This window comes from Mirounga angustirostris, unplaced genomic scaffold (genome assembly GCF_029215605.1).
Source record: "Mirounga angustirostris isolate CCGP_5_RB_7025 unplaced genomic scaffold, mMirAng1.0.hap1 SCAF_5, whole genome shotgun sequence".
In the NCBI taxonomy this organism is placed as follows: Eukaryota; Metazoa; Chordata; class Mammalia; order Carnivora; family Phocidae; genus Mirounga; species Mirounga angustirostris.
The window spans coordinates 81,032,263-81,047,792 of record NW_026991713.1 but is presented as its reverse complement, the minus strand read 5'-3'; the positions used below and the strand labels follow the sequence as shown (position 1 = coordinate 81,047,792).

General features: G+C 40.1%; 1 protein-coding gene across 1 annotated transcript in view; it reads right to left on the bottom strand.

Moving 5' to 3' along the window:
• Positions 1-13,993, bottom strand: part of BCAT1 (branched chain amino acid transaminase 1) — a 104,720-nt gene extending 90,727 nt beyond the window's left edge. Inside the window, exon 1 of the mRNA XM_045873747.3 lies at positions 13,646-13,993. Coding sequence (XP_045729703.1) covers positions 13,646-13,849 — 204 coding nt within the window. The 5' untranslated portion in view covers positions 13,850-13,993. The remainder of the gene's footprint in view (positions 1-13,645) is intronic.
• Positions 13,994-15,530: the final 1,537 nt, after the last annotated feature.

The following is a 15,530-nucleotide window of genomic DNA, read 5'->3' as shown; positions in this document are numbered from 1 at the left end:
AGGTGGTCACAGTGGTAACGAGGTAAGGCTGCAAAGGGGAGAGGAGATAGATCCCTCTGGGACTTCTAGAGCAAAGTAGAGACTTTGGGTTTTATTCAAAGCATAACAGGTAGGGGCTCAGAAATTCTTTTAAGCAGATGAACGATGTCATTACTCAGCTCCATGGAGAACAGATTAGGGGTGGGAAATGGAAGTGAGCAAGAAACATAGTAAAGAGAAGACAGTGGCTTGAATGGGGCACATGGCAGCTAAAATAGAATTGTACAAATGTCAGCTATATCTTGCACAAAAATAACCCACAGGACTTGTAATTTAGTGTGACTCAAAAGTCCAGGGTATGGCCATAGGTGTGGGTGGCATCTGGGAAATGAAGCAACTTAAAGGAGATGAGAAATTAAAGTGACTGAGATACCAGAAAGGAAAATGGGCCATCCAGGTACCTTGAAATAATATGGGAAAACAAGACTTGGGTTGGAAGAGAGAAGCAGGAACCAAGTGCTAAAATCTTCAGTGCATAATGGGGGCAAAATGACCAGGCTGTCTTTCAGTGACAGTTACAAGGAAGAGATGGGTTATCACAGACTGATGGTATGAGTAGCAGAAAGAGGTTTCACAGGAGGAGCCTGATGTGGAAACAGCACTGGGCACAGTAAAGGAGATCAGCACCCCTCCAATTCTGAGAGAGGAAGGTGGAGAAAATGAGCAACATCCCCTAGAGGTCGGTAGGGAAGTGACCTCACCTAAGGCCAGGAGGAGCAGGATATATTTAGGGAAGGGGAATGTGCTAGTATTGAGTTGCAAAGGGTACTGTGGACAAATTTGGGTGGGAGGTTCCAGTGAGTGTTGAGTCAAGGCAGAAAACACAGAGCATTAAGAGAGAGTGAAGGTGCCTGAGAGCACTGTGCAAAGGTCTAACATTTCACTGGTTGCCAGGTTGCCAATGTTGTGGGTTCCAACCGTTTGTTCCCTGGAGGATGTTGGATACTCAGGGCTGTCTATGTTTATCGATGGTCGGGTATGTTTCCTCACAGTCTTCTATGGTCAGTAAATGAGTGGTTGAACCTCCGTCCAGAAGTCTGAGGTTGGATGAAAGCAGAACATATATGTACCTAAGAGGAGCTCACTTCCTCGTTCGTCTGGCCGCCTTTCATGGTTCTGCTCAAACCTCATCTCCACTGGAAAGCCTTCCTGGTTTCTCTGACTCATCATTAGGCACCTCTGTACCTTTTGCAGACTTCTATTGTGGCAACTATTATTCTTCATTGCATTTGTTTATTATACATTTCTCTCCCTGAATAGTTATTTCTCAAGAGTAAAAAGAATGCTTGAATCATTTCCATTTGCCTATTAACCTAGGACAAAGCCTGATAGCCTTGGTAAGAGCTATGTAAGTATTTAACCAAATGAAACTTGAATCAATCATTGTTTGCTGGTCACTAATATATAAATTTTAGGTTTAAAGAAGAGTTTGCATACTCTTAATATAACAGTTACTGTGAACTTGGGTGTGTGCATTATGTTTAACCTGCCTTCTCAATAGAGCATTTTCAGTTAGTTAAAATTAATTACAACAGTTTGAAATTTTGTCAAGATATATATATCCTTGGTCTTAACTGAATTATGCTGAATTACCCAGTATTTCTGGTATTTCTGAATTTCCCAAAATTTCAGATTTTCTTGATAATGGCTTTAGAGTCAAGTTAAGACCACTATAAGGCATTTCCTTTTCTTTTTTTCTTTCATTTTTGAATATAATAAACTCGTGTCAAAAATCAAACAATATATAAACAGGTACAGTGAAAAGTCTCATGGAGATTTTCCTCTTGTATAGAGAGCCTCATTCTTCTCTCCACTGATTTTTTTACCTCATTTTTTTTTTTTAAGATTTTATTTATTTATTTGACAGAGAGACAGACAGCGAGACAGGGAATACAAGCAGGGGGAGTGGGAGAGGGAGAAGCAGGCTTCCCGCTGAGCAGGGAGCCCAACTTGGGGCTCGATCCCAGGACCCTGGGATCATGACCTGAGCTGAAGGCAGACACTTAAGGACTGAGCCACCCAGGTGCCCCTACCTCATTCTTTTTCACACCTGATGAATATGTGGGTGAGTTCTAATCTTTTGTTATAACAAACATTGCTGCAATAAATACTCTTGTTCATACGTCATTTCACACATTTACAAGTAAATACAAGGCGTTTCCAATTAAACTAAGTATTAACAATGATGTTGAACCATTAAATCTATCTCATGCAGGCACGTGAAATCAGCACTGGATGTTATATGCAACTGATGAATCACTGAACTCTACCTCTGAAACTAATAATACATTCTATGTTAATTAATTGAATGTAAATAAAATAAAATAAATTTTCCAGCAAATATAGAAGACATATATGATCTTACTTTTAATTTAATTTTTTTTTAAGATTTTATTTATTTATTTATTTATTTGACAGAGACAGAGACAGCGAAAGCAGGAACACAAGCAGGGGCAGAGGGAGAGGGAGAAGCAGGCTTTCTGCTGAGCAGGGAGCCCAATGTGGGGCTCGATCCCAGGACTCTGGGATCACGACCTGAGCTGAAGGCAGCCGCTTAACGACTGAGCCACCCAGGCGCCCTATTTATTTATTTATTTTTTTTTTGAGAGAGAGAGAGAGATTTATGCTCTCATTGCTTCTTGTTGGAATTATTTCAGGTTTCTCAACTGGCCTCAACCTGAATTTTCCTAAGGCACTATTTGAATTATGTCATTCCCTCGCTTCAAATACCTCTATGACTTTCCTATTGTCTACTGAATTTAGCTTAGTGCATGAGGTCTTTTTCTAATCTGTTCTCCCATCACTTTTTTAATCTGTGCACTCCTCTAGTCATAACGGGGGGGGGGGGGGGGTTGCTGTACCTCAGAATGAGTACTTACATTTCCACATATTCACTCCTAACCCATTTCTCCCCATTTATGCTTCTCCATCTATACCCTCCGGCACACCCCTCACTATGTGGCTCACTCCCCAGGGACTTTTTGAGAACAGTGACTATTTTCACAGGGAAATGAACATTGGTGGAAGGTGGAAAGGCAAAAGTAGGGTTTCATTTTAGGATAGGAAGTTAGGATATCTTATACACTGATCATACCCTGCAATCTCTCTGCACTCACCTTTCCTTTCCTCTGGCCTGAACCTTGCACCATTGTTGGTGTTTTACAAATATTAGCTGAGTTAAATCATCTACTATTTCTAGGCTTCACAGGTCAAATTAATTGTGTTTTTTCACCTCTTCATTTTCAAACAGCAGCTACATCTTTCCATGTCTATATTTGTTTGGAGTCAAACTTTAACTGACTTCCAAAATATAAACATGTAGAGAACAGTAAGTATTTACATGTTTTAATGCCTATTGCCAAACTCATTTTATGTAGCTGTTATTTCCTGATTGATTTTTTACAGAATGTCAGTGGTGAAACTATGTAGATTGCAAATAGACTGTAAGCATAAACAGATTATAAATATTTCTGGGAAAATTCACAGCAATACGAACTGAAAACCACAAAATTCCTAACAAATAAACCCAGCAGTGCCACTCTGCTAAATCACTACTGCTTTTATATTTCAACAGTTTGTAATGGGAAACTCCCCTGTCATAGCCCCGGAACTGACTTAGAATATAGAACAAAGTCATGTGTCTGGGAATGTTAACCAATTCCAATACTGTTCAACATGTTTTTTGTTGTTGTTGCGAACAATGCCGTTCTTAAGCAATCTAATGAATGCATACACTGACAAACAAATCTAACAAAAGAGGGACTTAGAGGCAGTGTTCACTGAATACTGGAATTTTGGAAGAAAAATATTAGGTCATTTTAGGCATTTACTTCTGCCAAAGGATTGTTCTTTCGAGTTTATTTTTCTAGCTTTCAATTCTATTCCACTTAAATACCTTGACAACCAAGACTTTTCAAATCTTCTGTGGGCAGTTCTGCCACCTAGCATATTCACTCTTTAAAGTTTCCTGATAATTAACTTACTTCTTTTTCCTTTCAGTTATACACATCAACCATTTATGCTTGATTATGCTGACTTGTTTGCCACAAGTCTTTATGCTTTTTAAAAATATATCACATAACATTATGTATGTTTTCATTGCTTGGTTTTAAAGTGCAATGTTATCTTTTTTTAAAGATTTATTTATCAATTTGAGAGAGAGAGAGCATGCATGAGAGCACGCACTTGGGGGGGTGGGCAGAGCCCAACATGAGGCTCCATCCCAAGACCCTGAGATCATGACCTGAGGCAAAATGAAGAGTTGGACGCTCAACTGACTGAGCCACCCAGGTGCCCCATAAAGTACAATATTATTAACTAAACTGGCATTTTCTTTTGTAACGTTAGGGTGAATATTCTATTAGTAATGTCAGTCATTCCGTGAATATGTAGGTAAAGGATGTCAATGAGTTTTATGTGCCTTTAATAATTTTATGCATGCCTCTTAACATTAACGTCATTTCTGCTGGTCAACCAGGCACCTTCCTTCCTCTTGACCTATGTTCCGAGAACATTATTTACAGTAGCCCATCAGTCTACCACTTGCTGTTAAAGGACAACACTTTGAAGCTGGGAATGAGGGGTCATTTGCAACCATAGGATCTTAATTACATGAGATAATTGTTTTAGTATGAAATTATTAGTTATTAACCCATTTATTTTTAATAATAGCAGTTTAAAATATTTCTAATATTTAATATTTGAAATAATACAGCTCAGAGATCCATCATTCTTTGTCTATAGGAGCACACTATTGGTTTCTTAAATTCAAGTTAAATTTATTACATACTATAACTGATATATAATGTTACATCTATTTCTTATTTATCTATTTAGTTGACAACAAATATGAACAACAGCAAAAACTTTTAAAAAAGAACTGATATCCTTTTCAATGCTAAATCAGTTTAATTTAACTTAAATTATCTATTTAAACTTAATTAAATTGTATAATTAAACTGATTTAGGATTGAAATATTTGGTTAATATGTTAATATATTTATATGATATGTTTTAGGACTTATGAGATTCACTAGCTTAACTGAGAGCCTTAAGTAATTTTGGTATAACAAGGAAAATAAGAATTCCATCTTTTCAACTGAGGAAAAATTTTCCAGCAAACACAGAGGAAAAATATGATCTTACTTTTAAAATAATTTAATGATCCATCCTTTGGGGTAAGTATAATCAAAATGTTTTACTAAACATATAGATATGGAGAAAAGAGAATCCACAGGGTAGGATATCTCATTGAATGGGGGGGACAAGAGAATAAGAAAGAAGTAAAAGATGGTTGACATTGGATCAAATATCCACCCTTGCTACAATCTGCTGTGGCTTAGCTGGGGGCACCTGGTAGGAACATGGCCTTGTAGGCCTGCCCCTTTGACAGGCACTACAGGTAGGGAATTATATCTAAGAAATGGGAAAACAAGGCACCCAAAACTATTAAACTCTACTAAAAAATTATGTATTAACCCTGTTTAACCAAACAACCATGCACACACTTCAAAACTAGATTGAGATCAAAGCTATCAGGGTGCAGCTTCTATAAATCAAGTTCTATTCTGTGAATAGTGTAGGGATCAAAATATGCCCTTTTGCCATAAGGATTACTTTGAGCTAACAGCAACTGAGATCCAAGAGATGCAGAAAGAAGACTTCCTGGACTTTCCCTTCTCTGACGAAAAGCAGACACTTCTTAGAAAATTTTACAGCATTGGGGCGCCTGGGTGGCTCAGTTGGTTAAGCGACTGCCTTCAGCTCAGGTCATGATCCTGGAGTCCCAGGATCGAGTCCCGCATCGGGCTCCCTGCTTGGCAGGGAGTCTGCTTCTCCCTCTGACCCTCCTCCCTCTCATGCTCTCTGTCTCTCATTCTCTCTGTCTCAAATAAATAAATAAAATCTTTAAAAAAAAAAAAAAAAAAGAAAGAAAATTTTACAGCATTAAGACAGAAGGTCAGCAGTGAGATGGACCTGCACAAACAAACCTAATCCCCTTAGATTATTCCCCCAGTGTATTCACCTGCCCACAGTTTGATGCATTTGGAAGCCCAAAACCTGTGCCTTTATCCTCGTTACTTTTCTGCAAGTTTATCATTCTTCATGAAGATGCAATATAAGCACAAGTATAGACCACCCCTTTGAGTTACTCATCACTGAAATTGTCTCACGTGCATGTATGCTGCATGAACTAATAACCTTGCTCTCCTCTCTTTACCTTTCGTCAGTCTAATTTGAATGGCCCCAGGTACAGAACCTAAGAGGGTATCAGAAAAAAGTTTTTATTCCTCTCCTGCACCATACACCTTAGATCTTCATGAGATAAAACATAAAGAAGAAACTGATAACTCACATGCTGCTAAAAAAACAAGGAAACTGCCTTTTTGTTTGAGCTAAAGGCAGGTGATTATTTGGGGTTTTTCAATATTCAAAGGACAGTGTGGATCTTTTATATATTTTCATATCTCAGCTGATTATAGAGGCAAGAGCCAATAGCTCTCTACTGCTCTAAATAACTAGATCATTTCAGTATTTTCCTTCAATTTCCCATGCTATATGGACTCTATTGTCCTGATTTTTTTTTAAGATTTTTATTTATTTATTTGAGAGAGAGAGACTGAGAGAGAGAGCACATGAAAGGGGGGAGGGTCGGGAGGGTCAGAGGGAGAAGCAGACTCCCTGCCGAGCAGGGAGCCCAATGCGGGACTCGATCCAGGGACTCCAGGATCATGACCTGAGCCGAAGGCAGTCGCTTAACCAACTGAGCCACCCAGGCGCCCCTATTGTCCTGATTTTAATAACAAATAACCGAGATGCAAACTTATATGCCTATGCGTGTTTGTACATTTTGCTGGAGAGATTGTTTATACTTTTCATAAGATTTCCCATGTGATATCAGACCCAAGAGATCCTAGAAGCACTGGTAAAGTGGATAGCATGTTGGACTAGGACTCAAAATATCTAGTTTCTATTATGCTCTGCTATTTGTGATCTTAAGTAATTCTTGTATTCTGATCCTTATTTTCCTTGTCTGTAAAATGAGGTTAATAATAGCTGCAATGCAAAACATACAAATGTTTTGAGGTTACAATTCAATGTTATGTAATTTATATGGCATTTAGAAATATTAAGCATCATTATCTTAGTTAAGCAAAGAAGTCCTTCTTCAAGCTTGCATGTATTTCTTCCATTAACACCAGCATTAACCTTGCAAGTATACATAACATTCACAATGTTGAAAACCATGGAATCCCTGAGGAATGCATTATGCTTCCACAGAAAACCTTATAGCTCCATTTTAACTCTACTTTTTAATCTTCAAAATTCAAATTAACATTTACTGTGACATCAGATTCCTGAACTATCGTCTAGTACTAAAATCAAAACAATATAACTGTGAATCCGAATCAGCTAAAATAAAATGTACTAAGCAAAATCACCCTTTAATGTAGTGGTGGAATGCTAACAGCTGCTGAGTGGTCACCCTGTGCAAATCCATCCTTGGCTTCATGCCCAAACTCTGTTGAAATCTTTGTTGGTCATGTAAGAGATATCTGTGGCATGTTTGGCCTAGAACATCCCAATAGGTGCTCCTTCTGTCTAGACTGAAAAGGAATCAGACAGAATTTGAACCTTCTAATTACATCCTAGGCTTCTTAGTGCTTCTCAAGGCAAATAACCATCCACAGTTAAAATAGTAAAAAGTATTTCTCAAGCTAGGATAGACTATAAATGCAATTGATCAAATATTCAGATCTACCTATCAAAATAAAGAACTAATAAATTGGTTCTTTTCCAATGAACAATATGACAAGTGTTAAGGGGACAAGCTGGATTTTACAAGTACTTGACAATTTTTTAATGACAAAGAATCATGTGTTTTTCAGTACAACTTCTCTGGATTATTGCTTGTGGTAATATAATTTCCTCTATTTTTTTTTTTAAGTTGTCTTCCCTTTTCCCTCTCTTTGACTTTTTTTCTGTATTTTTGAAGCATGAATATTTAAGATTTTCTCTCACCCATTAATCACGGAACACAAGAAGCATTTTTTGCAAAATAGCTTTTCTCACAAAAAAAAGGCACAGCCAATAAGACAATAGAAAAACATTTATGTGATGGGCTATGCTGGATAAATACAGTGATCTAATTTCTAAGTTATTTTTATTTAAGTTTTTTTTTAAGATTTATTTATTTATTTGATAGAGAGAGAGACAGTCAGAGAGGGAACACAAGCAGGAGGAGTGGGAGAGGGAGAAGCAGGCTTCCCACTGAGCAGGGAGCCCTATGGGGGCATGGGGGTGGGCTCCATCCCAGGACCTTGGGATCATGACCTGAGCCGAAGGCAGAAGCTTGATGACTGAGCCACCCAGGCATCCCTCTAAGTTATTTTTAAAATAAAAATGCTCGTTGCAAATGGCAAGATTTCATTCTTTTTGATGGCTGCATAATATTCCAAGTATACACACACACACACACCACATCTTCTTTATCCATTCAACTGTCGATGGACATCTTGGCTCTTTCCACAGTTTGGCTATTGTGGACATTGCAACGACATGGATGGAACTGAAGGGTATTATGCTGAGTGAAATAAGTCAATCAGAGAAAGACATGTATCATATGACCTCACTGATATGAGGAAATCTTAATCTCAGGAAACAAACTGAGGGTTGCTGGAGTGGTGGGGGGTGGGAGGGATGGGGTGGCTGGGTGATAGACACTGGGGAGGGTATGGTGCTATGCTATGGTGAGTGCTGTGAATTGTGCAAGACTGTTGAATCACAGACCTGTACCTCTGAAACAAATAATACATTATATGTTAAAAAAAAAAAAAAAGAAGACGAAGATAGCAGGAGGGGAAGGATGAAGGGAGGGAAATCGGAGGGGGAAACGAACCATGAGAGACTGTGGACTCTGAAAAACAAACTGAGGGTTCTAGAGGGGAGGGAGGTGGGAGGATGGGCTAGCCTGGTGATGGGTATTAAAGAGGGCACGTTCTGCAAGGAGCACTGGGTGTTATACGTAAACAATGAATCATGGAACACTACATCAAAAACTAATGATGTAATGTATGGTGATTAACATAACATAATAAAAAAAGGAAAAAATTAATTAAATAAAAATACTCAATTTCTAGAGGTAATATTCTTCAGCTTGTGGATTTGAAGGGACTAATCAGAAGCATAGGTGCAATTGGCACTTGAACCCTGATGTTATCGATTCTGCTTTTGGCTTTGCATTCACCACTGCTGCTGTGAATCAGACCAGATCTTAGGATTAAGATGTTTGCAAATATTTGCAAAGTTATATTTGTAAATCAGAGCATCCCGAATGCTTAATTTTGAAACACTTAAAAAACCTGAGTTGCACCTCACATTTATGTCTCAGTTGATTTATGCAGAATCCAATGTCAGAGGTGTTAGTTGAATGGGCACTAACATGCATTACCAAATGGGCTACAGAGGCTCAGGAAAGCCTATCAGTAGGAATGTTTGCCATATGTTATGTTAAATGTTTAGTGCATTTGGACAGCTGTTGAGGGAATAAAGTTACAACACAGACTGCCCACATTTACAACTGTAAAGTGAGCAGACCAGTTTCCTCCTATGCTCAGAAAGAATGATGGTACCATACAGAAAGTAGAGGATGCTTGGGATAATAATGTCTATCGTGGATGGTCTGAGATTCTCTCCATCATATGATAACCAAATCCCCTTAGGCAGATGGGTGAACATTCCACTAGGTTTCCCTAGGGTGGCATCTCTTATTTATAGGAATTGTGCTTGCCAAGCCTAAAGGGAAAAAGAGAAAGCTCTTAATTTCCATCTTCTTACACCCAGTGAGAAGAGGTCATTTGAAGAAGCAGACAACGTGAAACCCCAAAAGATATAACCAACCCAAACACTCAAGATGGCCAGTTTAGAAACAAGTTTTCATTGATGCACAGAAATAGTTATTCATAAGCCCAGACCTCTCAGGTCAATAACACTACTATTGAGCTGTTCACTTTGCTGGTTTATATCTTGATATTAGAAATAAGCTGAAAGGGAGTAGAATATGCCACACCAAAAATTTGCCTCTTTGGCATAATAATTATTTTGGACTGGTTATTTTTGAGAGGTGTCAGACACAGGATAATCTCTGAAAACAGTGGAAGTTGCCATTTTCTGAGGGAAATCTACATTTATAAGGGAAACCTCCATTTTTCAGGGAGACTCCCACCTCTGTACAGGGTGTCTCTTCTCTGAAGAGAAGGATAACTAAGTGTCAGAACACTTATCAGTGGAGAAAGTACTGATTTAAATCTGCAACCTTACACTGCTTATTGTGCTCTGCCTAAAAACTTCCAGCCTGGCTCCCCCTCTCACCACGTCCCCAGCCTCTTTCCTTTGTCTTTAGCTGAAGATGATATTTAAGGTGATAGCTTGGGCCATTTTGGGGAGTTACTTTTCCTGGATATCTCCTATGTATACAGGAGGTACACATTTATTAAACGTTTGTTTGTTTTTCTCCTGTTAATCTGTGTTTTATGACAAGGGGGTCTCAGCCAAGAACCTAGAAGGATAGAGGGAAAATTATTTTTCCTCCCCTACAGAACTAACAGGCCTGACCTGAAATAAGGGATAAAATCTAAAATTATGAAAACAATGAAAAAAATACACAGCTGAAAGAAACCACAACTTGTTTTTCATTCTTAGCATAAATCTCTGTAATAATCAAATGACTGTTTTCAACTTTCTTTCAGGAGGTTTTAAACCCATTTCAAATCATTAGACCTTCTTGGGGGTTCAATGAGCTGACTGGGCAAGAGAAATTCTTGCATACAAATGGAAAATTTTCTTTCCTTCCTTTCTCTCTGTAGTTCTAAAATCAAATGAAATGGTTTATTATGGAAACTCACTAAATGAAATATAAGCTCAAAATAAATTCTTGTCTTTTATTTTTCCCTCCCTTTTTCCTTTTTTCTCACCACCAGTTTCTACCAATGCCCTTTTGTTAGGCCTGCTGCACTAGCTATGCATCCCTGAGTCTTGCCTGAGGGGCCACATCCTGTGTCTGAAAAGTAAACCACTCTCCCTGCCAGGCCCCAGGTCCTACCCTCTGCACACACACAGAAACAGCCCTCTCTACCCTTGCTGCCAGTCAAGCTCTCTCACTTCCTTCACTTGACTATACATCCCTGACAATGACTTCTCTTGTCTCTACCCCTTTAGATATATGAATCTTTTCAATCTCCACCCTAATTTAGTCAATCATAATATGTACTTACTATTCTTATACACATTCTATTTGATGTATATGCTAGTTTTCTTATTCAGTAGCCCGAGCTTTATGTGTCCATCTTAAAATATACGCTCCCTGGGAAGGGAGCCATGTCTGGAAAATCTGTCAAGGACAGAGCCTATCTTGGTGCCAAGTGCAAATAACATTTAAAAAATAATAATAGGTGAAAGGAAGGTAGAAAAGTTTTTGCCATAACAAGGAAGAATTCTTGAGAAGTCTTTGGTGCAAAAAGGTGATTTTATGAAAGCACAGGGACAGGACCTGTGTGTAGAAAGAGCTGCAAGGGGGTCATGAGGAGTGGCCCATTATATACTTTCAAGTTGGTAGGGGGTTAGGGATCGCGTAAGTCTCTAAGGAATTTTGGAAGTAAGGTTTCCAGGACCTTGATGGGGCTAGCTATTGTTGGGGAAGAGGTCATTTATTACCATCTAATGAAACCTTAGTCATGAAACCCTGTAGATGTATATCGGTGGGCCATATGCTTGGGGTATGATTGCCAACACATATCTTGGGGGGTTTAGAGATAAAGGAAGTTTCCAAAGGAATTTTTATATGTTAAAGTAGACTTACAGGATCCTGATTGGGGGCGGGGGGGGGGGGGCGGTGTTCGGGATTGCCTTTTGCCCTTAGCAAAGTATTAACACTGAGGCTTTTGAGTCCTTAGAGGAATGTCACTCTGCCTGTTTCAAGGACTTGTCAGTGAGCTCTAAGTAGTAAGGAAATTTAATAATTTTTCTTCTGCCTTTGTTTCCCACATCAATGCCTAAAAAAACAATCTTTTCTTTCCCAATCTCAGTAAAATATCAGAAAAGAGATATGAGACTACTTGAAGATATCTTCTAGTTTCCTGTGTTTTTATAACACAGGAGGGGTTTTTGGACTCAAGTTAAAGCATCCATGAATTTACAAAAATGTATAGTCAACTACAAGTTCACACAGCACAGGGAAACCTGGAAAAGCAAGAGTGTTTATTCTCATGATTTTCTCCTATTACTCACTAACCCTAAATGTGATCAGAGTGTATTTTTCAGTTAAAATTAGACAGGAATGAGCAGGGCAGAAATAGAATATCTGACTATGGAAGGAAAGGCTGCTAAATTTTTCACTGTGGTGCACTTTCATGATCTCGTTTTAACACAAAACAGTGTTTTCACTCAGTTCCCGATTAATCTTAGCAGAAATTTTTGTTTGGTGAAAGAGGCACCATTTACACATTACTTCTTGTAAGTGAAATTGTGGATTGGGATGGCTTGTGGATAAGTGCAGTTAAGAACCATACTTCAATTTTCCTCCTTCAAAATGCTGAAACGTGGGTTTATTTCTCCTAAAAGTTCAGGTTATATATCTCTTCCACCCAAGACATTTTTTTAAAGAGTTTTATTCATTTATTTGAAAGAGAGCGTGCACCAGTGGGGTGAGGGGCAAAGGGAGAAGCAGGCTCCCCGCTGAGCTGGGAGCCCCACTCGGGGCTCGAATCCAGGACCCTGTGATCAGGACCTGAGCCGAAGGCAGACACTTAACCGACCGAGCCGCCAGGAGCCGCTTCCCAAGATAGTTAGATGGCAGGGCTACCGGCTCCTCTTCACTTTCCCTTAAAAAAGCTGCTCTTCAGTTTTTGACGTCATTGCAGTTTTCCGAAGTGTAAGAACAGGAAGACACCAGTCCTACACCTAAACCATCAGAATAGGCCGATAGGCTGATTATCCTTGATTAGCATAAGAATGAAAACCATTAGGGCGGCTCACTCAGTTTAATAAAAAAATGCCCTTAGGCTAACATGATTTGTAACTCGTAGATGCTTTTAATTTCCACAAGCAAAAGACTTAGCCTTCTGCTTTTAATAGCGATGAGGCAGTTTTCCCTCCCTTCTCCCACCCTCATCCCCTGGCTCTGCACCTCCCTCCTTCATTATATACACCCACCAGGAAACCCCTGTTTACAGCCAGAAACACCCCAAGACCTGTTCCCCCCAGGCCCCCCACCTCCTGTGCATCTTAGCAATTGAAAAAAAGCTTCCTCTTCCTTTCCAAACTTCAAAGCAGGTAGGGGAGGGAGGTGCGCGCAGTCTTTCATCTCCGCTCACCCATGCAGTAGGGAAAAAGCCTGAGGAGGCACATCCTGTGAGCAAGTCCGAAAAGAAAAGAACGGCAGGTCCCGACCAACGAGGACCGACAAAGAAAGAACGGAAAATGTTTGCGTGGAAACACCACGGTAGGCGTGCTTCCGTCCCCTCTCTGCCAGCTGTGTCTCTGGGGAATCGCAGGCTCGATCCACACACACGGCTTTTTGTAAAATACAGCCCAAATCGTAAGCAGTTACCTTCATGGTTCGGTGAGCCGTGGCGACCGGGGCAACTGCGCGGAGGGCAAGCCGGGTGCGTCCCAGCCCTCGTGGGGTGCGCGCGGCGGCGGCGGCGGGAACGAGTGCCTGGGGAAGCGGCCGGGGTGGCGGCGCGACACGTGGCGGGCGGGACGGCAGCCTGGCCCTCTCGCAGCCGAGATCGCGGGCTCTCGCAGATTGCATCAGCAGGAAGAGTCTTGAGGCTGTGTTTCCCCCAGCCCGCCCCCAGAGGGTAGAGTCTCTCCCAGCGCCGAGAGTCCGACCCAGCGCCCGCCCTGGCCTCCCTCGCCACTCACTGCTGGGGGTGCCAGGGTTTCCAGCACGTTTGCACATGTCACGCCTCAGTCACTGACTGCGAGTGCCGGGATGCCAAGGAGAAGGAGGAAACGATGCTGACTGCCACTCCCTTCTTAGCCGGCTGCCTGCCCGCCTCACTTCCCACTACCCCCAGAGAAACGTTCCCGCACGTCCTGTTCAAAATTATACAGTGGATTCCCATCATCAGAGGCAGAACATTTTAAACGTATTTTTTAATGGAAAGAACATGGGTCTGGTTTTTAAAAGTTTGCCAGTCTCTCTTTCTCCCATTCTTTGTTTCAGTTCCACAGCCCACCCTCAGATACCACCATTTTTGCCAGTTTCTTCAGGATCTGGAAAAATAATCCTTAATCCTTTGAACATCTAGAATTCTTTCTGATTTGAACGTTGCCTGCTGGCCCAGTTCATCCTCTGTGGGATGCCTCCCCACTTCACAAGAGTTCCAGCACTGCTACTTTTCCAGGTTAGGCTCCTGGGCTTTGCTTAAACACCCTTAAATACCCTCGTGGTTGATGGCTCACTCCGGCAACGTACTGTTTTTGTAAATCTCAGATGAAGTTCTTTGCTAGGCAGTCCTGCTGAGTCTCTCAAGCAAACCTGAACCTTTTGTCTATGCACCATGCTTTGTCCATACCCTTTATTAAAATCCATTTTCTTTTACTTATTTGTTTGCACAGGTGGTACTTCATTAGATTATGAGATTCTTGAAGACGGATCCCAATGTTGAACACAAACTTGGGGGGGGGGGCGTTGCTTAGCAAATGTTGGTTAGGGGAATGAATGATTAGATCATTAAACAAATGTATTGATCTCATGACATGTCAGATGCTGGGCAAGATTCTAGGCATAAAGTGGTAAAAAAAAAATGTTCTTATGCTCATAGAATTCATAGTTTAGTGTGGAAAACAGAAAATAAACATTAATTCAGGTAGCAAAATGTCCATGCACTAATGAATGGATTTATACAATGAAATATTATTTAGCAATAAAAGAAATGAATTACTGATACATGCTTACATACATGCCTTAACCTTGAAAACACTACATGAAATGAAATAACACAGTCACAAATGACCACATATTGTATGATTCCATTTTTCTGAAATGTCTAGAATACGAAGATTCACGGAGACAGAAAATGGATGGTCGTTGCCAACCTAGGGAGAGGGGGTAATGAGGAGTGATTGCTAATGGGTACAGGGTTTCTTTTTGGGGTGATTAAAATGTTCTAAAATTGGATTGTGGTAATGGTTGCACAATTCTGTGAATACCCTGAAAACCAGTGTATGATACCCTTTAAATAGATGAATTGTATGATACATGAATTACATCTCCATCAAAATGTTATTTTTTAAAATCAAGTAGCAAGTAGTAAATTTTATGAGAAAATAAAGCAAAGTAAGGGGAAAGAGCATGATAGGGCAGTAGACCTGAATGAATTAATGTGTAAATTCTAGAGCATGCCTGTCAATGACTTCCTAAGGATTCTTTTGATGTTATAGGGTTACAGGGTCCTTGTCTGGTGGAGTGGAAGAATGAATCTCAT